Below are 24935 nucleotides of genomic sequence, written 5' to 3' on the forward strand. Positions count from 1 at the left end.
TTCAAAGGAATACCTAGATTGTGCTACTTGAACGTTGAGCATCAAAGATCTATGGAGATAGATCGAAAGCGCTTAATAGAAGTTTCAACAAGATGCATGCCTTGACAAGTTTTTGAAAGAGTTCAAAATAGACCAGCAAAGAAGGAGTTCTTGGTTGCGTTGTGAGGTGTGAATTTGAGTAAGACTCAAAACCCGACCACGGCAGAATAAAGAGAATAGACGAAGGTCGTCTTCTATGCCTTAGCCGTAGAATCTAAAGTATGCCATGCTGTGTACCGCATCTGAAGTGTGCCTTGACTCAAAGTATGTTGAGAGGTACAGAGAGTGATCCATGATTGAATCACTAGCAGCGGTCGAAATTTATCCTTAGTAACTAATGGACTAAGGAATTTTTCTCGATTATGGAGGTGGTTAAAGAGTTTGTCGTAAAGTGTTACGTCGATGCAAGCTTTGACACTAATCCGAATAACTATGAGTAGTGAAACGGATTCGTATAGTAGAGTAGATATTTGGAGCATTTCCGAATAGCACGTAGTAGCAGCGTCTATAAGGTGACATAAATATTTGTAAAGAACGCATGGATCTGAAAGTTTCAGAACCGTTGACTAAAACCTCTCTCACGAGCAAGACGTGATCAGACCCCATAACTATATGGGTGTTGGATTCGTTGGAATCACATGGTGATGTGAACTAGATTATTGACTCTAGTGCAAGTGGGAGACTGTTGGAAATATGCCCTAGAGGCAATAATAAATTAGTTATTATTATATTTCTTAGTTCATGATAATCGTTTATTATCCATGCTATAATTGTATTGATTGGAAACACAATACTTGTGTGGATACATAGACAAAACACTGTCCCTAGTAAGCCTCTAGTTGACTAGCTCGTTGATCAAAGATGGTCAAGGTTTCCTGGCCATAGGCAAGTGTTGTCACTTGATAACGGGATCACATCATTAGGAGAATCATGTGATGGACTAGACCCAAACTAATAGACGTAGCATGTTGATCGTGTCATTTTGTTGCTACTTGTTTTCTGCGTGTCAAGTATTTATTCCTATGACCATGAGATCATATAACTTACTAACACCGGAGGAATACTTTGTGTGTATCAAACGTCGCAACGTAACTGGGTGACTATAAAGATGCTCTACAGGTATCTCCGAAGGTGTTCGTTGAGTTAGTATGGATCAAGACTGGGATTTGTCACTCCGTGTGACGGAGAGGTATCTCGGGGCCCACTCGGTAATACAACATCACACACAAGCCTTGCAAGCATTGTAACTTAATGTAAGTTGCGGGATCTTGTATTACGGAACGAGTAAAGAGACTTGCCGGTAAACGAGATTGAAATCGGTATGCGGATACTAACGATCGAATCTCGGGCAAGTAACATACCGAAGGACAAAGGGAATGACATACGGGATCATACGAATCCTTGGCACTGAGGTTCAAACGATAAGATCTTCGTAGAATATGTAGGATCCAATATGGGCATCCAGGTCCCGCTATTGGATATTGACCGAGGAGTCTCTCGGGTCATGTCTACATAGTTCTCGAACCCGCAGGGTCTGCACACTTAAGGTTCGACGTTGTTTTATGCGTATTTGAGTTATATGGTTGGTTACCGAATGTTGTTCGGAGTCCCGGATGAGATCACGGACGTCACGAGGGTTTCCGGAATGGTCCGGAAACGAAGATTGATATATAGGATGACCTCATTTGGTTACCGGAAGGTTTTCGTGCATTACCGGAAAAGTTTCGGGCTCATCGGTAGTGTACCGGGAGTGCCGGGAGGGGTGCCGGGGACCATCGGGAGGGGTGTCACGCCCCAAGGGGTCTCATGGGCTATGGGAAGAGATAAACCAGCCCCTAGTGGGCTGGAATAAGTTCCCACTAAGGCCCATAAGGTTTGGGAAGGAAAAAACACAAGGTGGAAAGAGTTTCCAAGTGGGAAGGTGGAATCCTACTCCAAGTAGGATTGGAGTAGGACTCCTCCACCTCCAATTTCGGCCAAACCTTTAGGTTTTGAGGCTGCCTCCTCCCCTCCCTCCCACCTATATATACGGAGGTTTTAGGGCTGATTTGAGACGACTTTCTCACGGCTGCCCGACCACATACCTCCATAGTTTTTCCTCTAGATCGCGTTTCCGCGGAGCTCGGGCGGAGCCCTGCTGAGACGAGATCATCACCAACCTCCGGAGCGCCGTCACGCTGCCGGAGAACTCTTCTACCTCTCCGTCTCTCTTGCTGGATCAAGAAGGCCGAGATCATCGTCGAGTTGTACGTGTGCTGAACGCGGAGGTGCCGTCCGTTCGGTACTAGATCGTGGGACTGATCGCGGGATTGTTCGCGGGGCGGATCGAGGGACGTGAGGACGTTCCACTACATCAACCGCGTTCTCTAACGCTTCTGCTGTACGATCTACAAGGGTACGTAGATCACTCATCCCCTCTCGTAGATGGACATCACCATGATAGGTCTTCGTGCGCGTAGGAAATTTTTTGTTTCCCATGCGACGTTCCCCAACAGTCCGACCATCTGAGGTCGCCGCTGGTGGCTGAGATGGGTGGTAGGGGCGAGGTGGCGGCGACAAATCGAATCCACCCCGAAGGAAATGGGAGAGAATTCTCGGAGAGGAGGGGGATGGGTCAGCTAGGGTTTCGAATCGATTCGATTCAGAGAGGAGGGAGATACCTATTTTTGTGTGTGCAAAACTACTAATGGCGCACCACCAGCTGGTGCACCATTAGTAACCCTCGTTACTAATGGCGCACGAGCTGGTGGTGCGTCATTAGTAGTTTTGCAAAAAAAAAAAATAGTGGCGCACTGGGTGAGTGGTGCGCCATTACTAGTTAAACTAGTAATGTCGCACTCTGCCCCGGTGCGCTATTAGTAATTTTGCAAAAATAAATAAATTATAGTAGTGGCGCACCGAGTGTGTGGTGCGTCATTAGTGTCCATCACACTAATGGCACTCCTGCACATGGTGCGCCACTGCTATATTGTAGTGGCGCACTACTTGTCTGGTGCGTCATTAGTGTCTATATCATCTATAGCCCTTTTCCTAGTAGTGTATGCCAAATATATGTGGACGATATCATCTGTGGTTGTACTAACAAACGTTAGAGTAACGAATTCGCCTACATGATGGGTGAAGAATATCAAATGTTCATGATGGGGGAGTTGAAATTCTTCCTATGGTTTCAAATTCACCAACAACGCAAGGACATCTTCATATCTCAAGAGAAATACCTCACAGATGTCGTGTAGAAATTCGACATGCATGAACGCAAAGGCGTTAAAATTCCCATGCCTACCAACGGCCACCTCTGCGCCGACGAAAATGGTAAAGATTTTGATCAGCAAGTATATCGCTCTATGACTAGCTCTTTATTGTACTCGTGTGCATCTAGACAAGACATTATGTTGAGTGTTTGCACGTGTGTCTGTTTCCAAGCAATACCAAATGAATCACACCATAAGAGTGTGAAACATATTCTTTGATATCTAGCTCACACACCAACGCTTGGATTATGGTACCCAGGAGCTCAAATCTTCACCTCGTTTGATATTTTAACTCTACTATGCTCGTGACCGTGTGGACCGCAAGTCAACATGAGACACCTGCCATTTCCTCGGACGATCCTTAGTCTGTTGGTCCTAAAGAAGTAGAACTACGTGTCACTTTCCACACTTGAAGCTGAGTATATTGTTGCTGGATCTTGTTGTGCTCAACTGCTCTGAATGAAGCAAACCCTCAAGGACCACGACATCAACATGAAGAATATGTTAATCTATTGCGACAATCAGAGTACAATCAAGATTGCATACAACCCAAAGAACACTTGAAGACCAAACACATCTAGATTCGTCATCATTTTCTTCGTGATCATGTACTCAAGGACAAAATCGTCATCGACCATGTGAAGACTAAAGACAACCTAGCGGATATCTTCACTAAGCCCTTGGATGAAAAAAGATTTTGCAAGCTGCAGTGTGAGCTAAATATCTTAGAATCTTCGAATGTTCTCTGAGAAGGACACACATCCTAACAATTATGCAAAATTGACGACTTAGGTATGCAATCCACGAAGTAACATTTTTCTTCAACCAATGAAGAATAACACTCTAAGTGAAGAAATTAATGAAGAATTTGATTTTGAGGACCCTACGATAATTGTACGCGATGCATGAAATCATCATTTCTTAGACGGTGGGTCACGCCACCAACCCAATTTGAAATTCTTCAAGTTGAAATTCTTCAAAGTTGAGATTTTTGCAAATTCTTCAAATCTTCAAAGTCTTCAGATTTTCAAAATTCTTAAGATTGCAAATTCCTCAAAAGTTCAAATTATTCAAACTTTTCAAATCAGTTCTTCATTAACTATATATACTAAGTTATGAACTTTCAAAGTTCTCAACAACATGCACGTATAACTAAGTCCTCATGCGGTGTTTTTCTTCTAAGTGAATATGATCGAACCCGTTTTCCCTAAATGCTAAGCTCAAACCACTCTGTTTTTAAATTCTTCGTATGCGTTGTGTTTGGAACTCGTTCAAAGTCTTCACTGAATTCTTGTCAGCTGAAGAATTTGCGAACAAAGTCCTCAAAAAATTATCTCAAAAAATTTCCAGTCGTTACCGCTTAAACCACACCCACTACCCACGATCTCCACTATCTCCACCGCTTAATGCGTATGTGCCACCTGTCGAGCGGAGAGAAGGGCCAGGGGTATTCTGGTCCGAAAACTTTGGGTCGGACCGTTTCTCACCTAGGCTATAAATACCCTACTCTCACCCCAAGGTCATTTCTTCCTCTCGTTCCCACTTCTTACCGCTCGAAGCGAGACCTAGCACCGATGCTGGAAATCATCGCCGCCCGAGAGGAAAAGTTTCACTGTCTCGACCTTATCATCATCGTACTCACACCGGCCGCGGATCTTGTGTATGAATTTTCTGCAATAGGAACATTTTCTAAAATTCCTGAACATTTTTTAATTTGTGTACAAATTTCTAAACATGCATTTTTTTTTGAATTTGTGAACAAATTTGGAAAACAGGAATACTTTCGTAAATTCCCAAACGTTTTTGAAGTTGTGAATTTTTTGAATGATTTTTGAATTTGCTAACAAATTATGTAAACAAGAACATTATTCTGAGTTTTGTGAATTTTTTTCGAAAACTTGAACATTTTTTAAATTTTGCGAGTTTTTTTTAACTTGTGAAAAAATATATCAAAACACAAACATTTTTTAAGTTGCGAACAATATTTGAAACATGAATATTTTTTTGAATATTTGAACTGTTTTATAAAATGGAACATTTTAGAAAAAACATTTTTTTAAAGGCACACATTTTTTGAATTTCCAAACATTTTTCAACAATAATTGGAACATCTTATGAAAATCACAAACAATATTTATAAATCTGAATTTTGTATGTTTATAATCGGAACGCAAACACTTTTTGAAAAACTAGAAGTTTTGACGAAAATTAACAACAGAAACATTTGTTGACGAATGCTAGCAATTATTTAAATGGTAACATTTTTTTAAACACCCAAACAAAAATGCAAAGCATGAGCAATTTTTGAAATTTGAGAACAATTTAAAAAAAATAAGAACATGTTTTTGAATCTTCCGAACGGAATTTGGAAACATGAACATTATTTGAAATTATCAAACATGTTTTGAAGCGAAAGTATTCATTGAAATCCTCAATTATTTCTGAAAAAGTTGTGAAAAGTTTGAACAAAAACAAAAATAACAGAAAAGAAACAAGAAACAGAAAAGAAAAGAGAACAGAAAAAATATAAAAAAAACATAAGAAAGCTAGAAACCAGTGATAAACTGTTCAGGAACATCCTGGAATTCTTGAAACCGGAAAACTAGGTTCCCAAAACCAATTGCTGCGTATCCAGTGCTCAGGTCGATGAATAGGGGCTCCCACGTTAGGCTGCGTTTGGAACGTTGTTTTTTTTGCTACATTTGTAATATTTTACATTTGTATTATACTAGCCTACAATCAAAATACATGTCAGGATTGTATTTCCATTCCGCTTTCCAGCTTCCGTTTGGATTGTTGTTTTTCTCCCATCCTTGTAACCTGGCTGCCATAGCCTAAATTTTCAAAAGCACAAATTTTTAGGTACGGTGGTAACATTGCAAATTCAGATCATTCGTACTGACTGTACTTCCATAAATTTGAGTTCCCATTCCCCACAAATTAGTGCGAGCCATGGCATAGGCGCACATCCAGCATCACAACTCTGTCGTGCTGTTACCTCCAGCAAATAAAATCACAGATCCACAGCCAAATGGTGTATCATTATTTATTGCAATAGATGGGGGGAGAAAACAAGGACTTGCCAAAAATCAAGGAGCAAACTAAGACCATTCTCACCAACTGGGCAAATACAGAAAAAACAGGTCTTTTTTCGGTTGCATTCATCCTCGAGACAATGCGTAAGTCAAAGGAGGAACCAAGAAACTCCTGCAAGCAAATCTTACTTTGCTTGAGGATGCGATGCGATGAAGTCAACTGCTGATTTGATGGAATCGATCTTCTCTGCCTCATTGTCGGTGATTTCGAAGCTGAATTCTTCCTCAAAGGCCATGACGATCTCGACACTGCACATGCCATTCAAGTTCAGTATACACAGAACCAATGCAAATATAACTTGACAATGAAAGTGCCACTGCAACAATAAAACAATTAAACGGAAAATGCCTGTAGATAAACGGAACATGAAGTGCTCGCATGCAGTCCACCACACAAATTGCCATCTTAAATTCTTGACAGTAAAAAACAAAATTCAGTGCTTATATGTTTCACAGCCCTACAAAAGATACTTGTACGCATAGCACAAAGTGTCTAGTAGTACAGGCCAGTGGCCAACTTTGGCACAATTTTGAGCTAGCTGCCGAGTCTAGGATATAAAAAATATCCGCAAAACATTAAGAGAAGGACAACAAATCACTTGTTCTTCTACTAGGCCACCACTTTGGTGTCTCCTTCGTGCCTAATGTAGCAACGAGGCCAATTGATTCTAACTTTACCCAAAATATGGTTTGCGTAGTACGTTCAGTTTCGGCTAAAGTGATAAGGAATCGAAAGGACTGAGTGTTCAAATGCGCTAAAAATTTAGAAGACAAGAAACATCATCTCCTCCTCCTCTTCTTGAGAATCAATACATGACTCATATCCATCATCATGGTTACTCGTATCCATTATCTAGCGAGAAGAGATTACAAAATAAATACCTCAACTCTCTTTCAAAGTAAATACAACAGTGTATATAATCTATATTATGACAATGGAAATAAAAGGATCACTAGCACATTAGCTCATTGCCAAATGACCGAACCTGAATACTAACAAGGAACTATGAACAAGGAACTATGATTGTTATTAGCACACTAGTATTCAGATTCTTATATTTGTATTTTAATAGCACACTAGTATTCAGAACCTGAAACCTAGACCGATCCTAATAGCACACTACTATTCAGATTGTCACTAATTTATTAGTAGCAGGTTCAATCTATAATATCTCACTAGCCATTCTTGGAGATTTTTTTTATGGTTGTACAACTACTCCATAATCACCGCTGAGCTTTTATGAAAAGAAATGAAACCTTACAAATGCATAATAATTGACTGTCAAACGTGTGCATTCAGGGAATTGGTACCCTACTGGATGGGCTATTCGGCACTGCGACTGGCTCTACTTTTCTGTGTGAGTGCATCTGTTTCAAGTGAGCAGAATATTTGGATGCAACCTTTCGCAGAGGCCACAGGTGCCCAGGTTCTACTACAAGAAGAGGACTACATGCCACATCAGAAATGGCAACAATGATAGCAGCCCCAAGATGAGGCGCAATTCCTGTTGTGGCAGGTGTATGGAATGTGTCCAATTATCTGGTGGGCCATAACCATCGAAGCTAAAATTTTCAAGTTTTGGAGGAGCTCCTTTCAGTGCAACAACCATCAAGGCTTTCTCTGTATCGGATACAGAGAAAAACTTGGATACGATGATAATGTCTGCCCCTGACGAGGCTTTCTCTGTATGAAAAGCTGGAACAACCATCAAGAACAAGCATCTTCAGGCTTCTTGCGGATGATAATGTCGGCAATGATTCCATGTGACGCCCAGCTCGCCCGTGAGTAGGCAGAGCCTGTCAACCTCTGCCATCCCCACATATCATGCTGGTGAGCAGGAAGGAACATACCTTCGATGGAGGAGAGTAGGCCGTGGAGGAGGAGGGAGTCACCGTCGCGGTTGGAGTCACCTTCGCGGTTGGAGTCACCTTCGCGGTTGGAGTAGGCCGTGGAGGAGGGAGTCGCCGTCGCGGTTGGAGTAGGCCGTGGAGGAGGGAGTCGCCGTCGCGGTTGGAGTAGGCCGTGGAGGAGGAGGGAGTTGCCGTCGTCGTGAGCGAGTCTTCGTCGAGGTAAGGAGCGAATCCTCGTTGTCGTCGCGCCTCGCCTCGTCGTCGCTTCGTCGTGCCTCGCGGACACCGGCGCTGGCGGCCCCGGCGGCGCACCCTCCTCGATCCGATCTAGGTTTCCAGCGAGAGGAAAAACGACGGGGTGTGGAGAAAAACGACGGGACGTGATCTGTATTGAATACAGACGTGTTACAGGTGTAAACTCCAATACAAGTGTAAATCTTACGGTCTAAAAACGACCAACCAAGCAGCCCAGCCCATCTGTATCTTTTTTACATGTGTATATTTTACAAATGTATTTAGGCCCAAAACGACCCACCAAGCAGGCCCTTAGTGGGCGTTTCGATCCTCGTTCTGTACCGACCCCACGCGTCAGCCTCACCAACCACCCCAACCCCCCTGCTCGCAGCCGCGCCGGAGAAGAGAGAGAGAGAGAGAGAGAGTGCCGCCGCGATGAGTCACCGCAGGCGACCTCACGCCGCCGGACCGCCGCCCATCTCCGAAGAGGGAGGAGGAGGTACCCCGCCGCAGCCGCCGGGGAAGGCGCCGCGGATCCGTCCGTGGGCGGAGCGGCGGGTGCTGGCGCTCGCGCTGGCGTTCCGCGCGGCGAACGCGCTGCTGGTGCGCACCTACTTCAACCCCGACGAGCACTGGCAGTGCCTCGAGGTCGCCCACCGCATCGCCTTCGGGTAAGCTCGCCGCCGTTCCGCCGCGCTAGCCAGGCTAGCGGGATCGGGATTGGACGACAGCGCGAGAGAATCCTCGCGTCTCTCGCTCATTCTGAAGTTTCGACGCTAGATTGCTGCCGCGTTGGATGATTCTCGCCGGCTGGCTGGCTGCTGCTTGCAGGTACGGCCACCTCACCTGGGAGTGGAAGCGGGGCCTTCGAAGTTACCTCCACCCGCTGATCTTCGCCGCCCTTTACAAGCTTCTGGCGTTTCTCCACCTCGATACCCCGTGGTTCATGGTAATTACCCCGGCATTTTGGAAATGAAACTGGCAGAGCATCGGTGCTGGAAATTTGTTGGAGCAAATTTCAGAATTGGAGGGTAGAAGTGTGATTCTAGTCACGAGTCATGTGGAGTTGGAACTGTCAGTCAACATAGGTGCTACCGTTCTAGTTGTAGGTTAAGTGCGAGCAATTTCCAGGAACATGAGGCCTCAGCTTGAATAGGTTATCTTCGGTTGGACGGAGGCTAATGTCGTCCGGAACATTCAGAATATGTGTATACTGTTTGTATTAATTATAACCAATTGGGTAGCGGATTTGATATTGCTAGGAAACCTCTGCCCAGACCCCCCCCCCTCTTCCTCGTAACTTAATAGGTCTACCACTTTCCGCATATAGGGAGCATGTTCCTATCAATTTATTCACTTTTTTTGTAGGCGATGGCTCCACGGCTTCTACAATCAGTATTTGCGGCGTTCGGAGATCTATACTTGTATAAACTCTCCAAACTTATTTTCAATGAGCACGTTGCCCAGTGGACAGTATCCTTAAACTCATTTGTGTCCATATTATTTGTTTGATGAATAAATTATAGCAGTTACTTTGTGGATGGTGACCTTAACAAACCATCTCCAGTTATTTTCGCAGTTGGTGAACTGGTTCATGTTTTTCTGCATTACACGGACTCTATCAAACAGCTTGGAGACAGTTTTGACTCTGGCTGGACTCTATTATTGGTTTATTGCAATCGAATCTTCCAAGGGAATTTCAGTTATTTCAAAGCAGCAGGCCGCCAGCTACCAAAGCCCCCATTCAAGAAAAGTGGCACTACTCATAGCAGCCTTAGCCTGCGCCATTCGGCCAACAAGTGCCATAACATGGTTGTATGTTGGTCTTTTGGACTTCATTTATATAAAGTCGAAATGCCGATTTTTGTTTCTCGAGGTCATTCCTATAGGGTAAGAAGTCATCATTAAACTCATGTCATACTTGGTAGACTCCTTTATTATGCCTTTCCTGTATTGTTTCTTGGTTTGTTTCACTGGATATGCATAATGCTGAATTGCTGATGACATATTAGGAAGTACCCCCCTCCCCCTCTTTATTTCTTTTAATTTGTTGGCATTCAGTCATTTGGGAGTGGAGCGGTTTGGGTGGGTGGGAAGGTGCAATGTTCGTAGGCTAGCAGCAAGACAGATTGCTTATAGTCATATTTGTAAATATTTAGAATGTTATATTGTCATTAATTATCTTTGTTGGCAACAGTCGCATCTTTCTTCTTTTGGTTCCTTTTTTTTTCTGTCACAACTCACGAAACTTCCATCTGAATTTTCTTGTTGTTTCATATTTATGCAGGGCCATTGTCCTTGCAGCAACAACATTCCTCGATTGGTGGATGTATGGTTCCCGGGTCATAGTGCCACTTAATTTTTTGAAATTCAACCTATTTTCTTCAGGAGGAGATTACTATGGAACACACGTCTTCCACTGGTACTTCACCCAAGGTTTTCCATCTATGATTTGGACGTTCTTACCACTTTCAGTTTATGGAGTCATAAAGTCTCGAGAATGGAGGATTTCAGGTCTAGTTGCCTGGGTATTAGGGGTTTATAGCATACTTGGACACAAAGAGTTCAGGTATTCGCCTCTTCTAGTGTATAATGTTCTTGGAATCAACTAGTATCTTCTTTATTCACACACATATAAATAGATTAAATACCACAGGTTTGTTCTTCCGGTGCTACCTTTAGCTCTGATGTTCTCGGGTTACTTCTTAGCTGCAATGTCGCAATTCAAGGGTAAAAATCTGCATGGGAAACGAGACTTTTCAAGGTTGCAACTGTCTGTTATTTTTCTCATTATAACCAATGTTCCGATGGCCTTATATATGTCCCTGTTCCATCAAGTAAGCCCTTCTCTTTGTTTATATGTGTCAACATTGCCTTGTTTCTGCTGTTCATCATATTACTTTGTAAGGAAAACTTGTTCTATGAAATACTTTGTTTTGCTGTTACCTCTGATTAGTTTTCCTTTCCAAGATCTTGTTTTACCTGTTGATATGTTCTTATATAGCCTTTTGTTGTGGCAGAGAGGAACTGAAGATGTTATGTTTTATCTGTCAAAAGAAGCCCATAATGGAAGAGTTAAGGGTGTCCTCTTTCTCATGCCTTGCCATTCGACGCCTTATTACTCTACCTTACACAGTAACCTACCTATGCGCTTTTTGGACTGTACTCCCAGGTGGTTGTCTTAACTCTTTCTGGTCAAGTAGATTTGACATTTCATGTTAGTAACATTATGCCAAAAGGCAAAGTCAACATACCCTGACTTAATTTTCATGTTCTCAGTGATAATAAAGGGACCCTGGATGAGTCAGATCGTTTCCTCATGAACCCACTTGATTTTGTGGGTGAGGTTTTTGGAAATCTATCTTCCTTCAGTCACATTGTGTTATTTGAATCCGAAGAAAGACACGTCATACAGTTGCTTCTGCACGATTCCTTTCAGGAGGTAATATGCCATTTCACCTCAGTACAATGTGCCTTTTCTTTTTGAGAAGCAAACCTGGCGCTCATTTTTGTTTACACATTAGCAGTCAAATTACACTCATAGCAAGTACAACTTGAAACGAAGGCAGGCAAAGAACTGTACCATATACTTGCTTCAACAAATATGATATTGGCCTCCCTTTTCTTCTACAAGGGCTACAACTTAGCTGGCACAGTTAAAACAAGAAAATTCTATTGTCAAAGAGACGTCACACTTGAATGTTTGCCCTTTTCTTGTGAGGTTCAGGTGGATTTCAATAACACACACCCATAGTCCTATTCCTAAGAATATAATTTTCTGGCTTCCTAGAAAGTATTTCTTATGAAGTGGTAAGGATAAGCATAAAAGCATGTAACCTGAGTTTCCAAAATTCTTAACAGTAAAGACCATCAGGATATCATTTATTGTAATTCTGATAGTTAATTGTGTATCACAAGTACTGTTACATCTCATTCAGTGAAATGGATGAGCCGTACTGCATTGCAGCACTAGTTTCAGTTTTATACTAAATGCCAAATTTTGTCCCTTTGCTAATCTCCTTGAATAGTACTCATTAACATGTGTCATTGTTGCCAGGTTAGGAGGTTTTTCCACTCCCACTTCAAGATTGATAGAGACCTTCAGTCGTCTGTTGTTGTATATTCACGGAGGGATGTGCTATGATTGCTTTGGCTGAGAAAAGCTTGTTATCGTACCTAACAACCTCTGATTGTGTTATCACAGTGTTTTAGTTTGTTATTTCAGAAATTATCTGTAACACTATTGGATAGTGGATACTAGAATTTAGCAGTTTGTTATGTTTTTTTACCCCTCGACATGTGTGCTGATCCTTTTTGTATGGGTCAGATTTTGTATAACAACATGGAACATGCATAAGAAAGTTTCCGTATCCATAACACACTTCTAAGATGAAAAGTTAGAAATGGCACTATTTCCTTGCAGCAATAACCGATAACAAGAGTGACGAGGGTGGCTTGTTCATCACTTACTTTTTATTAGCACAAAGAGGTCATTACCAAATTAACAAAATATTATTGTCATTTATTTGACACAATTTTGCTGTGATTTATTCGTTTCCCCGGACACAATTTTGTCATTTATTTGAAAGGTTCACTACATCATCTTAGTGCAACATATTGCATTGGCTTATGCTTAGTGAAAGTGGAAAATAAAGAAATAAACTTCTGTTATAACCTTTCACCTTTTCTGTTGTTGGAAGGGGTCCAAATCCCTATGCATGGTAAGTGGTAATGTATATCTATCTGGCTAGATGTTTGTTTTATCTGTCTACTTCTGGAATCAGCAGTTCTCAAAACTTCACAACATTTCCTTTATTTTGTTGTGCACCTGTGTAGATAATGCAAACAGAATTCTTTGCTTTAATGCCACATGACAAAGATGTGTAAGTTACTCTTCTTATTGTTAATTGTGGATCTTTTCATCCAGCGTATATAATCTGATAATTGTTGTTTCTGCTGGCTATATCGAAAATTATCTATAGTGTCAACTGTCAAGTACATACATACCTTAAGCTTCTTTCCCATATGTTAAAGGACCTTTTATGAGCTAATTTCCCATGTAATTTTGTAAGCTAGGGTCGTTCTCGATGTCATCCATCAATTGTACTTCCTCCGTCCCAAAATAAGTGACTCAAAAATGACTCAACTTTGCACTAAAGTTAGTATAAATTGAGTCATTTTTGAGTCACTTATTTTGGGACGGACGGAGTACTATACTATCCACTGTTGGTGCAATCAATCTCATATGAAATATTGTTACTGGTAGATGCTCTGTTTTCGGTTCAGTTCTAATTTTAAGTGCCTGCAAGTTCTTGCACCCTCCGTACTGCTTTGAGGTTTGATTCACATTCCTTTTTGTGATTGTAAAATACTAGTTTATCACCAATTTCCATTATGTAAAGTAAAGTTAGGGTTGAAGAGTAAAAGGTGTTGAAGATATATACAGGGGTGCATATCTGAGGCTTTACAGAAGAACTGTTCACTAGATCCCTAGAGGAAGGTGATGGCTAAAAAAAACATTACACGATATAGCAACTCTGTTTTTCTTTTGAAAAAAGACAATTCTTTGTTGTTGACATACTGGGATACTTCAAATCATGGTACATACAAGTTTGCTATTCATGTAAGGAGGTTTGTTACAATTAAAAACAAATGACACATCTTTACAAGATATTTATGGCAGCAAATATTAAATTCAATCTCTGCTACGATCTATGATTTCATAAGCAATTTATCATCTACCACTTTCTAAATCTAGCGTCATCAGACTTCCATGCTGTCCAGTGCTAGAAGGGTCATAGTGTGATGAGTTCTCAAGCAAACATTCAGTTTCCCTGCTAGGATTCTGAATCAGTTGCACCCTCCAGGTGCTTCGTATTGATCTCAACCTCTCAGCGACTTCTCTCATTAACGGCCGTTCTTCTCCCCTCATGCTCAAGCAACACTTTGCCAGTTGAGCAATTTCTTGGAGTAACTCTGTTTCAAATTCCAATATATTCTTGTCCAAGATGAACTGAAGTCCGTTTTCTTTCATTGCCAGAAGGAAGGATGATGCAAGGTTTCTCTTTTCTCCAGCACTGTCGGAATAAATTGCGAACTTCATTGTAATGAGCTCTAGGAGCACAACTCCAAAACTATAAACATCACTCTTCTCTGTTAGTTGACGCTCTTGCAAGTATTCAGGGTCAAGATAACCTATAGTTCCCTGTACCATTGTCATAAATTGTATTTCATCTGTAGGAAGCATTCTTGATGCTCCAAAATCAGTCACTTTTGCTGTGTGGTTGTCGCCTAGGAGAATGTTTGGAGATTTCACGTCTCCATGAACTATGGGAGGGGATGCTGATGAGTGCAGATATGCTAGTGCTTCTGCAGATTCCTGAGCTATCTTGAGACGAATATCCAGTGAAATGGAAAGTCTTCTGTTTTTACCATGCATCAGGTCGAATAGGGTGCCGTTCGGGATGCATTCATAGACCAACATTGGAACTTCCACTTCTAAGCAACATCCTAGAAGCTTTACCACATTTCTGTGGTTTATCTGTGAAAGTATGACCATCTCTTGCGCAAATTCATCTTTCTGGTCCATGTTCATAACCTTTGAGCGCTTTATGGCTACCACTCTGCCATCTTTGAGAATTCCCTTGTAAACAGTTCCATGGCCACCTCTTCCTAATTCTCTGCTTGAGTCGAAATTGTTCGTTGCGTTCTCTAGTTCTTCCTTTGTGAATATTCTCACTGTATCAACTTGCTTTGACCTGATTTGCTCATATAATAGCAGGCCACCATTTTGTTGGAAGAATATCTTCTTTTCTTTCACCAGCTTTCTCTTCTGATATTCAATCAGGAGTGCAAAAATGCAGATAAGGAGAAGTACAGCACATGCTGAAATACCTGCCAAGAATAGCATTCTTTCAGTTTTTATTCTTGAACACGCAGGTGAGCTGTGTATCTTTGTATTAGAGAAGAAAGGAAGGGGTAGAAAGCCCCGAGTTCACCTTCTTTCAGTCATTGAATGTGTACTTATTTAATTAGCCTAGAAGACAAATTTCTTTCAGTTACTGGAACAAGATTGAGTGTGAGGCACATGCTCAGACGTAAAAAGTGAAATTCTACTTCTTTCTCTAGAACATAAGGCCGGGTTCCTACTTATAGTTTTATCATTTAGCACATTTGAAGTCTTGAATGCATAAATAGGTTTGCCTTTGTTCCTTATGCGATGATAAGGGCGGTTATATGATATGCATGTAAGTCAATGGAGCATATGCAACTACCATTTATATGATAACCTTCAGCCTTTTGTGTGTTTTAGTGGTTTTCTGCGGTTGTTATTAGGAAAATGCTATGCAGAAGAAAATTCGTGGAAAAAATATGATCATCTGCGAGCTGTGCAAAAGTAAGAAAAAAATGTGATGCCGAACAAATTGCTGTCAATACAAGTTATGAAACTTGTTGTGCATACATGCATCACGAGTTTTGCTAAGTTAAAAACATTGGGTTCATATGTACCAGGTTTTAAAAATGGGTACCAGTCATTATTACAATTAATATAATGCATGCATGTGCAAGTGTCCCAATTTTTTTGGAGGACGAGATTAGCTGCAAATATGTGTGCTGCTCTGGCCTGTTACATGATTATCTGTGGCTTGCTGATCCAAGGCAAATTTGTATACAGTTTCCAGATTTACAAGCAATTATTTTTGCATGAGGTACTATTATTGGCTAACCAATAATTTTGTGCTTGATATTTGGTTGCTTTAATATAATTAGTGTTCTTAATGCAATGTTAAGTTCTTGTTGTGAAGTACAGGCACCAAATGACATCCAATTGTGAGAAGTCCACATTGTTTTGTGTTCTGAACTTTGTGTGTGATCTATTGTAACATACGGGCTATTATTTAATAAGTATGTATACCATCAGTATCTTTTAAATTATGCAGAATACTATACTTTCTAGAATAAAGGTTACTAATGCTTCACTATATGCGCTATATCCGTTTGACTTATCCATGCTATTTTGAGATATTTACTGACATATTTGGAACATATACCTGCAAACATTTTTGTTAATCTAGCCCTTTCTGAAACTGCAATTGGGTCGCATGTTTTTCTCTTTGGTTCTGTACTCTGGGTCCCAGATTTGCATGAACAATCATAGTCCCCAATTATATTACTGCAAATTCCATGGCAAGGATACTGATGTGGCAAATTGCACTCGTTGATATCTGCACACATAATTCAAGAAGAGATAAATAACTTGAGATTGATGCAGAGATAACTTGAGGTGAACCTAAAAGAAGGAAGTGAGTTACCTACCTTGGCATCCTTCTTCCAGGTAGGGATTGCCTGCAAAACCATTTTTGCATTTGCAGAGATATCCTGTAGCATTTGGTGACGTGATGCACTGGCTGTTCTTGCTAATGCAGGCATACATTGACATGTTCTTCATGGCTTCATCGCAGTATTCATATCCAGCAACCCAGTCAAGCACAGTTGGCACCCCGTCGTTGAACTTCTCTGTGAATTTATTATCCTCGAGATAGGAAGCCTCAAACCTGAACCAATCCTGCTCGGCGACAAAAGCATAGCTGCATGGGTTGAAGCCACGCACCTCATGATTGTTGAATCTGTTATCGAATGTTATATTGGAGGAAACTAGGTTTGGGGCAATAGATGTCTGGCAACAGCCCATGCCAGAGCACTGCACACCATCATCCACACTTTCCTTGTCCACGCACATCGAGAAACACCCAGCTCCGACACTGTGCTCGTTATAGCCTTCCAGGAATGCAAGGGTGTTGCATCCAACCGCTGTTAATTTATTCGCGATGGTTGATACTGTAAAGAACTTACCAGTATCTAATGAGGCCCATCCACTTGTGTCATTCAAGCACTTGGAGGCAATGAAGGTGTTGACTTTTGCCTGCCCTCCTAGCAGATTGATGTCGTAGATCTTCAGTCTGCTGCTTGAGTTATGCCTGTAAACAGTATTGTTCTCGCATGAAACGTCGAACCCTTCATGGAAGCAACCTTCACCGATGCCGAAGGGGTATGGGATGGTGAGGTTGCCGCATGTTTCTTGGCATCCAGGCTTCGCCATCCTGGACGCTGTGCTGCTCTTGATGCTTGCTAACATCAGGGTGGCTGCAAAGATTAGGCATGGCAAGGCTCCTGCCATCTCTTTGTGTATTTTTGCCCCCTTTTCTGTCTGTCCTATGATCCAGCTCCTCTTCTCTAACTTGGTTACACTTATATAACAAAACTGATGTGGACTAATTGATCTTTCAGTTTTTCTGTCCAACCAGGGTGTATAGACTAGGTCAGAAGTGGTTTTGGGCTTTGAACTAGCCTTCTTTCAGTCATAAAAATAGCTTGCGTGTTTGCTCTGCAAACCACAGATGAGACCTTGAATTAATTGGCAGTTTTATTTTATCTTTTGAGAGAGACTCTGTGCTAGAGTGATGCCATTTTTTATGAACCTACCTTCTGCATTTCTTTATCAAGTAATTATAAGTTTTTTTTGGCAGATGGCTCCTATTCTTACGTATGGAAAATTTGTCTATAACTTGGAGTATTAACTTCTACACTACTTTTTAACTAAATAAAGTTTCCAACTGATCATGATCACAGCTTACAAGAGTGCTGAAATTAGTTGAATACTAAGGCAGAAAAGCAAGTCTGCTCTTATATGAGGCGTGCGTTTAGATGCTAGGCACAAAGCGCCTTGCCCAGATTTGATGTAGAGCCAAAAGAAGGTCAGGTGAAACTGGGGCATGCGTGTACATATTGACTGATACAGTGGTTATGTAGTGCAATTCCCCCGTCTATATCCATTGCTTGGCGGATTGGCCTTTTTCTGAGAGCAACTCCCCACCTACCATAGAAGACTGGGCCATTGGCTATTTGCTGCTTCAACGCACTCCATTTGGCTTAATCTCACCGTGCTTCTTTGATGAATTGTCACATCTGTACAACTAGCCTTCTATGAAATGGAAGCAGTCACAGTGTAGCTTGTAGTGGCAATTGGTAGGCCCCAGGTGACCTTGGACACAAATATATAGCTGGGAGAGACTCTTCTATCCTGGCTGCAATATATGAAATGTTTTATTAGCGTATTTACCTTTGAACACTGTAAAGTATTATCACAGTAACTAGTAATAGCTGATTAAAAACTTAACCTTATGTTGCCTTGCTGCAGGTGATTGAGTCGGAAAGTGACCCAGGGTCACTCAAGACCACAGCACATCAAGTTAAAGGAAGGTTCCTTGATGTGACCATGGTGACTTTGAATCTGTGCTCGGGTCAAGTCATTAAAGAGAATCTTTCAAAAGGGACAAGGAGATAAGCGCATCCTACTCGATGAAAGCGAAGGTGAACTAGTTCGTGTCATGGCATTGGATGAGACTGATAAAGGGGGTAAGCTTGCTCTGTGAATACCTTGGACTAATTCTGCTGTCTTGAGCGACTCTGCCACGTGAACAGATTTGCACCACAGGTTCGTCCCTGAATTACGCTTGACCAAACTTGTGTTCTTCTGTGCTATGCGTTGTGGTGTGGACTATTTTGTAACAGGGGAACTTACCAGCTCAGCTAGGAATGTCTCTGACAAGTCACTGCTGAGTTAGTTTATAAACAAGTAAAAAAAGGGAAAATGAAAGACCAGGGCATACCCAGTGCTGAAAGACCTGCTTTTTTTATTTAAAGAATTAGCAAAAACACACCAGAATTCATGTGCGGTATCTCATCAGGTCCATAAACCTGTACCAATATGTGACATATTATGTGCTGAAATATCAACAAGTTCTGGCTTTCATGTGTACCATACATATACCTCAGGCTGAGGTGTAAATTTTCTAAGTTGGAGGTGTTCTCGAGGTCATCAGTATATTGTAGTATCTGCTTTGTTCATGGAGTAAGTTCGTGCTAATTACTTGAGATCTAGGAAAAGTCCAAAATGAAAATAACTTTTCCCTTCTTGGTACAAACTAAAAAAATAATTATGTGACTCTTATGTTTGCAATTGATATGTGAGATAGTGGAAGTGGGTAAGTCTCTGCTTAATAAATGCACACAGGCTCGAGTTTGAATTTATCAACATAGTTTCCCCTACCTTTTCTTACTTATTGGTAAGTACTATCCACTGTTGGTGCAACGAATCTCATATGAAAATTTGTTACTGATAATTACTCTACTTTCAATTCAATCCTAGTTTTAAGCGTTAGCAAGTTTTTGCACCCTTCACTGCTTTGGGGTTCGATTTGCATTCACTGCTTTGGGGTTCGATTTGCAATCACTTTTTTGATCGTAAAACACTAGAATTCCTGTAATGTATTATCAACAGTTTCCATTATGTAAAATAAGCAACACTATAGCAACTATTGTTTTTTTACTGGAAAACTGTAGGGGAGGCTCTGACAGTAATAAATTATCAAATAGAGTAAAGGGTGTACAAGATATACAGGAGTTGCATATGAGACGATGTACAGAAGGAACAATGTTCAGTGGATACAAGCACATGCTAGGAAGGTGATGGTAAAAAAAAAGGTTACACAATTTAGCAACTCGTTGTTGTTAACATACTGCAATACTTCAAATAATGGTACATAGAAGTTTGCTATTCTTGCAAGGAGGTTTGTCAATTAAAAACAAATGACATATATTTACATGATATTTATGGAAGGAAATATTAAATTCAATCTCTGCTACAACCTATGATTTCATAAGCAATTTATCATCTACCACTTTCTAAATCTAGCGTCATCAGACTTCCATGCTGTCCAGTGCTAGAAGGGTCATAGTGTGATGAGTTCTCAAGCAAACATTCAGTTTCCCTGCTAGGATTCTGAATCAGTTGCACCCTCCAGGTGCTTCGTATTGATCTCAACCTCTCAGCGACTTCTCTCATTAACGGCCGTTCTTCTCCCCTCATGCTCAAGCAACACTTTGCCAGTTGAGCAATTTCTTGGAGTAACTCTGTTTCAAATTCCAATATATTCTTGTCCAAGATGAACTGAAGTCCGTTTTCTTTCATTGCCAGAAGGAAGGATGATGCAAGGTTTCTCTTTTCTCCAGCACTGTCGGAATAAATTGCGAACTTCATTGTAATGAGCTCTAGGAGCACAACTCCAAAACTATAAACATCACTCTTCTCTGTTAGTTGACGCTCTTGCAAGTATTCAGGGTCAAGATAACCTATAGTTCCCTGTACCATTGTCATAAATTGTATTTCATCTGTAGGAAGCATTCTTGATGCTCCAAAATCAGTCACTTTTGCTGTGTGGTTGTCGCCTAGGAGAATGTTTGGAGATTTCACGTCTCCATGAACTATGGGAGGGGATGCTGATGAGTGCAGATATGCTAGTGCTTCTGCAGATTCCTGAGCTATCCTGAGACGAGTATCCAGTGAAATGGAAAGTCTTCTGTTTTTACCATGCATCAGCTCAAATAGGGTGCCATTTGGGATGCATTCATAGACCAACATTGGAACTTCCACTTCTAAGCAGCATCCTAGAAGCTTTACCACATTTCTGTGGTTTATCTGTGAAAGTATGACCATCTCTTGCGCAAATTCATCTTTCTGGTCCATGTTCATAACCTTTGAGCGCTTTATGGCTACCACTCTGCCATCTTTGAGAATTCCCTTGTAAACAGTTCCATGGCCACCTCTTCCTAATTCTCTGCTTGAGTCGAAATTGTTCGTTGCATTCTCTAGTTCTTCCTTTGTGAATATTCTCACTGTATCAACTTGCTTTGACCTGATTTGCTCATACAATAGCAGGCCACCATGTTGTTGGAAGAATATTTTCTTCTCTTTCACCAGCTTTCTCTTCTGACATTCATTCAGGAGTGCAAAAACACAGATAAGAAGAATTACAACACATGCTGAAATACCTGCCAAGAATAACATTCTCTTAGTCACTGGAAGTCTTATTGATAATGCCTAATGGTGCTCAAAGCATTTGCTCCCTTTTTGAAAAAGTATTTTCGTTTTCCCAAAATTTTTCAAAAAGTCCCATATGTAGATGACTAATTATTTTTGGATTTCATGTTATATGACAATATTTAGGTGAGCTGTAAAAAAACCAGGCTTTTTCTTCAAAAATAAATTATTATTTTTAGCTAATCATTTGTAGGCAGATTACAGATCAACATTTTTTTTCAAATAAACTTGATGAGCAACCAATAGCATATGAATATAAGAAGTCACTTGGTTTTGTTTAAATGGTAAGAATTTCTGGTATCATTTATCTATGATCTGCTGCGAGCTAGCGACACACAGCACCTGGTTACTGTTGTTTAACTAATTTATTTACCGCCAGCGTCTATTAAAATACACACAAGACTACATGGCAATTTGCTGCGACACGTGTCACCTTATCTTTATTGCGATTACAGTGCATACTTCTAGGACAAGGTAGGATGAATGTCCTAATATGTATATTTTGCAAATAAGAAAAAGTGTTATTTCTTATTTGTTCATATATGCAGCTAAGTTTAGATTTCTGGGAATGAATGCCACTTATGCCTCCCTATATGTGCTATATCAGTTTGACCTAACCATACTATTCAGAGACACTTACTGAAATATCCTGAGTATATGAAGATTACCTATAAACATTTTTGTTAATCTAGCTTCTTCTGAAACTGTGATTGGTTTGCAGGTTTCTATCTTTGGATCTATGCTGCTAGTTCCAGATTTGCATGAACAACTGTAGTCCCCAATCGTGTTGCTGCAGATTCCATGGCAAGGATACTGATATCGAAAGCCGCACTCATCGATATCTGTAGGCAGTATGCAAGGAAAGAGAAATAACTGAAGATCAATGCACACATAACTTAAGGTGAACTCGGAGGAAGTAAGTGAGTTACAGCGAGTTACTGACCTTGGCATCCTTCTTCCAGGTAGGGGTTCCCTGTGAAACCATTGTTGCAGGTGCAGAGATAGCCTGTAGCATTTGGTGACATGATGCAGTGGCTATTCTTGCTAATGCAGGTATAGGATGTCATGTTCTTGACCGCTTCATCACAGGATTCATGTCCAACAACCCAGTCAAGCACAGCAGGGACCTCATCCTTGAACTTCTCCCTGAACTTGTCATCATCGAGGTATGAAGCCTCAAACCTGAACCAATCCTGCTCGGCGACAAAAGCATAGCTGCAGGGGTTGAAGTCACGCACCTCAGAATTGTTATACCTGTCATCGAATCCTATGTTCAAGGAATTGAGGTTTGGTGCGATGGATGTCTGGCAACAGCCCATGCCAGAGCACTGCCCACTACCGTCCACGCCTTGCTTGTCAGGGCACATTGAGAAACACCCAGCTCCGGCTCTGTGCTCATTAAAGCCTCCAAGGAATGCAAGGGTGTTGCATCCAACCACTGTTAGCTTGTTCGCCTTGCTGGATATTGTAAACAAATCGGCAGTATTTGATGAAACCCCCCAATCTGTGTCGGTGCCATTTTTGTAGGAGCACTTGGATGCAATCAAGGTGCTGACTCGAGCCTGCGCTCCTACCAAACTGATGTTGTAGATCTCCATTCGGCTGCTTGAGTTATGCATGAAAACCCGATAATTCTCGCATGAAACGTCAAACCCTTGACCGTAGAAGCAACCTTCACCGATGCCGAAGGGGTATGGGATGGTGAGGTTGCCGCATGTTTCTTGGCATCCAGGCTTCGCCATCCTGGACGCTGTGCTGCTCTTGATGCTTGCTAGCAGCAGCAGGGTGGCTGCAAAGGTTAGCCATGGTAAGGCTCTTGCCATCTCTGTTGTGGTTCTTACTCCCTTTTCTGTTTGTCCTAGATCCAGCTCTCCTTCTCTAACTTGGCTATGCTTAAATAGCAAAACAGGTGTGGACTAATTCGCCCTTGGCCCTACTTGCATTTCTTTTTTGTCCAATCAGGGTGTAGACACGGTCAGCAGTGGTTTTGGGGTATGCGCCTATGCGGTAGCTTGTTCGCTCAGCAACCAAACATGAATCCTGACTCAGTTGGCAGTTTGTTTTAGCCAGTTTTGTGAACCTAACCTATAATAATTTTTTATCAAATAAATTTCAAGGTTTTTTCAAGAGATATGGATCCTATTCTTAGGGGTGGTAATTCTGGTCTACCAATTGGAGCATTCAATTTTACCCTGTACTTTTTATCTTCAAAATGCCTGATATGATAACACTGTAGCAGAAATTACATATTTAATGCAGTATGTCACTCTCCAGTAAATTGCTTCCCTCTATGTAGCATATTAACAAAATAAAGTTTCCAATTGGTCATGATCACACCTCACTAGTGCGCTAAAATTAGTACCATGTTTGGGTGGAAAGAAAAATCTGCTCTTATGTTAGGCACGTGTTTAAATGCTAGACAAAGATCACCTTTGCCCGGCTTTAGCATAAAGCTAAAAGGACATTTAGGTCCTTGAGAAACCGGGCCACGCGTTTAGATGTAGATATGATGGCTATAACAGTGGAATTGCCCCCTTCTCATTAATTTATATTTTCTAGGGCCAACTTGCCTCCCCCGAAAGCATCTTGCCACCTACCAGATGACCTGATCATCCGATTCTTATCCCATATTCCATTTGGCTTAACCTCCCTGTCCCCTTTGATGGAATGTATCATCTGTTATCTATACAACTGGAGCTTCTTTTATGAAATGGAACCAGTGTAGTGGCGAATTGGTAGGCACTAGCCTCCAGGTGAATCCGAATTCACATACAAGACTGGAGAGCGACTCTTTTATCCTGGATGCATGCATGACCTGTTCAAATGCCGTATTTAGTATTATCGCCAGTAACAAAAACTAGCTGATTAAACTTAATCTTGTGGGTGCCGTAGGTGATTGAACCAGGAAGATTCTTGTTGACCCAGGGTCAAGACAGCGAGCGGTGCATGAAAGGAAGTTTCCCTGAGGCGACATGTTGTATCTGCAATCGGGTCAAGTCGTTAAAGGGAGTCTTGCAAAGGACAATAAGGCAATCGCCGGTAAAGGGTCAGGATTATTCCCTTGGACTAATTCTGCCGTCTGGGTTGATTTCAATCTGAGAGCAGATTTGCACCACAGGTTTGTCCTTTGGATTTATGCTCGACCAATTTTCTGTTCAATGCTATGCACTGTTGGAGTGTGATTTGTTGTTACAAGGAAAAATTACGAGCTTCACACCTATTTAGAAAAGGGTAAAGGAAAGGACTGCCTGTGTTTTGGAAGAAAAAAAAACACGCACCATGAAAGACACTGTAAGTTAATCTTTCCTTTAGAGATCTTGGCTGTCGCATGTGCAAGGAAGGGATGTGATTGGGCTTGGTGTGATTTTTTTAGACATGTGGACAGCCAGTATGGTGGGAGCACCGGTGATGGTGTTGATGCTGGAGGTCACCCTGGCATGCCGAGGATCAGAGACGGCGCAGATTGAGTTTTTTTTTTTTTTTTGAACGGCGCAGATTGAGTTTATGGTGCAACTCAGTACGCTG

The 24935-nt window shown here is 41.4% G+C and overlaps 2 protein-coding genes and 1 long non-coding RNA gene across 4 annotated transcripts; 2 read left to right on the forward strand and 1 right to left on the reverse strand.

The window, feature by feature from the left end:
- The first annotated feature begins 8882 nt into the window (after positions 1-8882).
- On the forward strand, positions 8883-12847 carry LOC123406357 (mannosyltransferase APTG1-like). Its single transcript, XM_045099866.1, has 9 exons — positions 8883-9141; positions 9302-9419; positions 9839-9943; positions 10038-10360; positions 10758-11039; positions 11127-11307; positions 11491-11642; positions 11750-11912; positions 12528-12847. The coding sequence occupies exons 1-9, from the start codon at positions 8906-8908 to the stop codon at positions 12612-12614; spliced, it is 1647 nt and encodes a 548-aa protein (XP_044955801.1). The 5' UTR covers positions 8883-8905; the 3' UTR covers positions 12615-12847.
- Positions 12848-14088: 1241 nt separating this feature from the next.
- LOC123406359 (wall-associated receptor kinase 2-like) lies at positions 14089-23289 on the reverse strand. Of its 2 annotated transcripts, XM_045099869.1 has the most exons (4): positions 23083-23289; positions 16787-17500; positions 16522-16695; positions 14089-15364 (listed from the first exon to the last, which is right to left on the reverse strand). In XM_045099869.1, exons 1-4 carry the CDS (start codon positions 23231-23233, stop codon positions 14205-14207), a joined length of 2199 nt encoding a protein of 732 aa, XP_044955804.1. In that variant the 5' UTR covers positions 23234-23289; the 3' UTR covers positions 14089-14204. The 2 variants fall into 2 exon arrangements, with proteins under 2 accessions (XP_044955804.1, XP_044955803.1); XM_045099868.1 differs by lacking the exons at positions 14089-15364; positions 16522-16695; positions 16787-17500 and adding exons at positions 19956-21361; positions 22079-22252 and having other exon boundaries at positions 22354-23289.
- On the forward strand, positions 23130-24671 carry LOC123406360. Its single transcript, XR_006612108.1, has 2 exons — positions 23130-23217; positions 24303-24671. It is a non-coding gene; the product is annotated as an uncharacterized LOC123406360 (long non-coding RNA).
- The last annotated feature ends 264 nt before the right edge of the window (positions 24672-24935 follow it).

Source organism: Hordeum vulgare, chromosome 6H (genome assembly GCF_904849725.1).
Source record: "Hordeum vulgare subsp. vulgare chromosome 6H, MorexV3_pseudomolecules_assembly, whole genome shotgun sequence".
Lineage (NCBI taxonomy): Eukaryota > Viridiplantae > Streptophyta > Magnoliopsida > Poales > Poaceae > Hordeum > Hordeum vulgare.

Bases quoted from the DNA above. Each gene is read 5' to 3' on its own strand.
- LOC123406359 (XM_045099868.1), bottom strand. From the start codon at position 23,233: ATGGCAAGAGCCTTACCATGGCTAACCTTTGCAGCCACCCTGCTGCTG. The intron at 22,253-22,353 runs GTCAGTAACTCG...TACTGCCTACAG, and splicing joins CCTGGAAGAAGGATGCCAAG to ATATCGATGAGTGCGGCTTT. The intron at 21,362-22,078 runs GTAATCTTCATA...TATTCTTGGCAG, and splicing joins ATTAACAAAAATGTTTATAG to GTATTTCAGCATGTGTTGTA.
- LOC123406357 (XM_045099866.1), top strand. From the start codon at position 8,906: ATGAGTCACCGCAGGCGACCTCACGCCGCCGGACCGCCGCCCATCTCC. The intron at 9,142-9,301 runs GTAAGCTCGCCG...TGCTGCTTGCAG, and splicing joins GCCCACCGCATCGCCTTCGG to GTACGGCCACCTCACCTGGG. The intron at 11,040-11,126 runs GTATTCGCCTCT...TAAATACCACAG, and splicing joins CTTGGACACAAAGAGTTCAG to GTTTGTTCTTCCGGTGCTAC.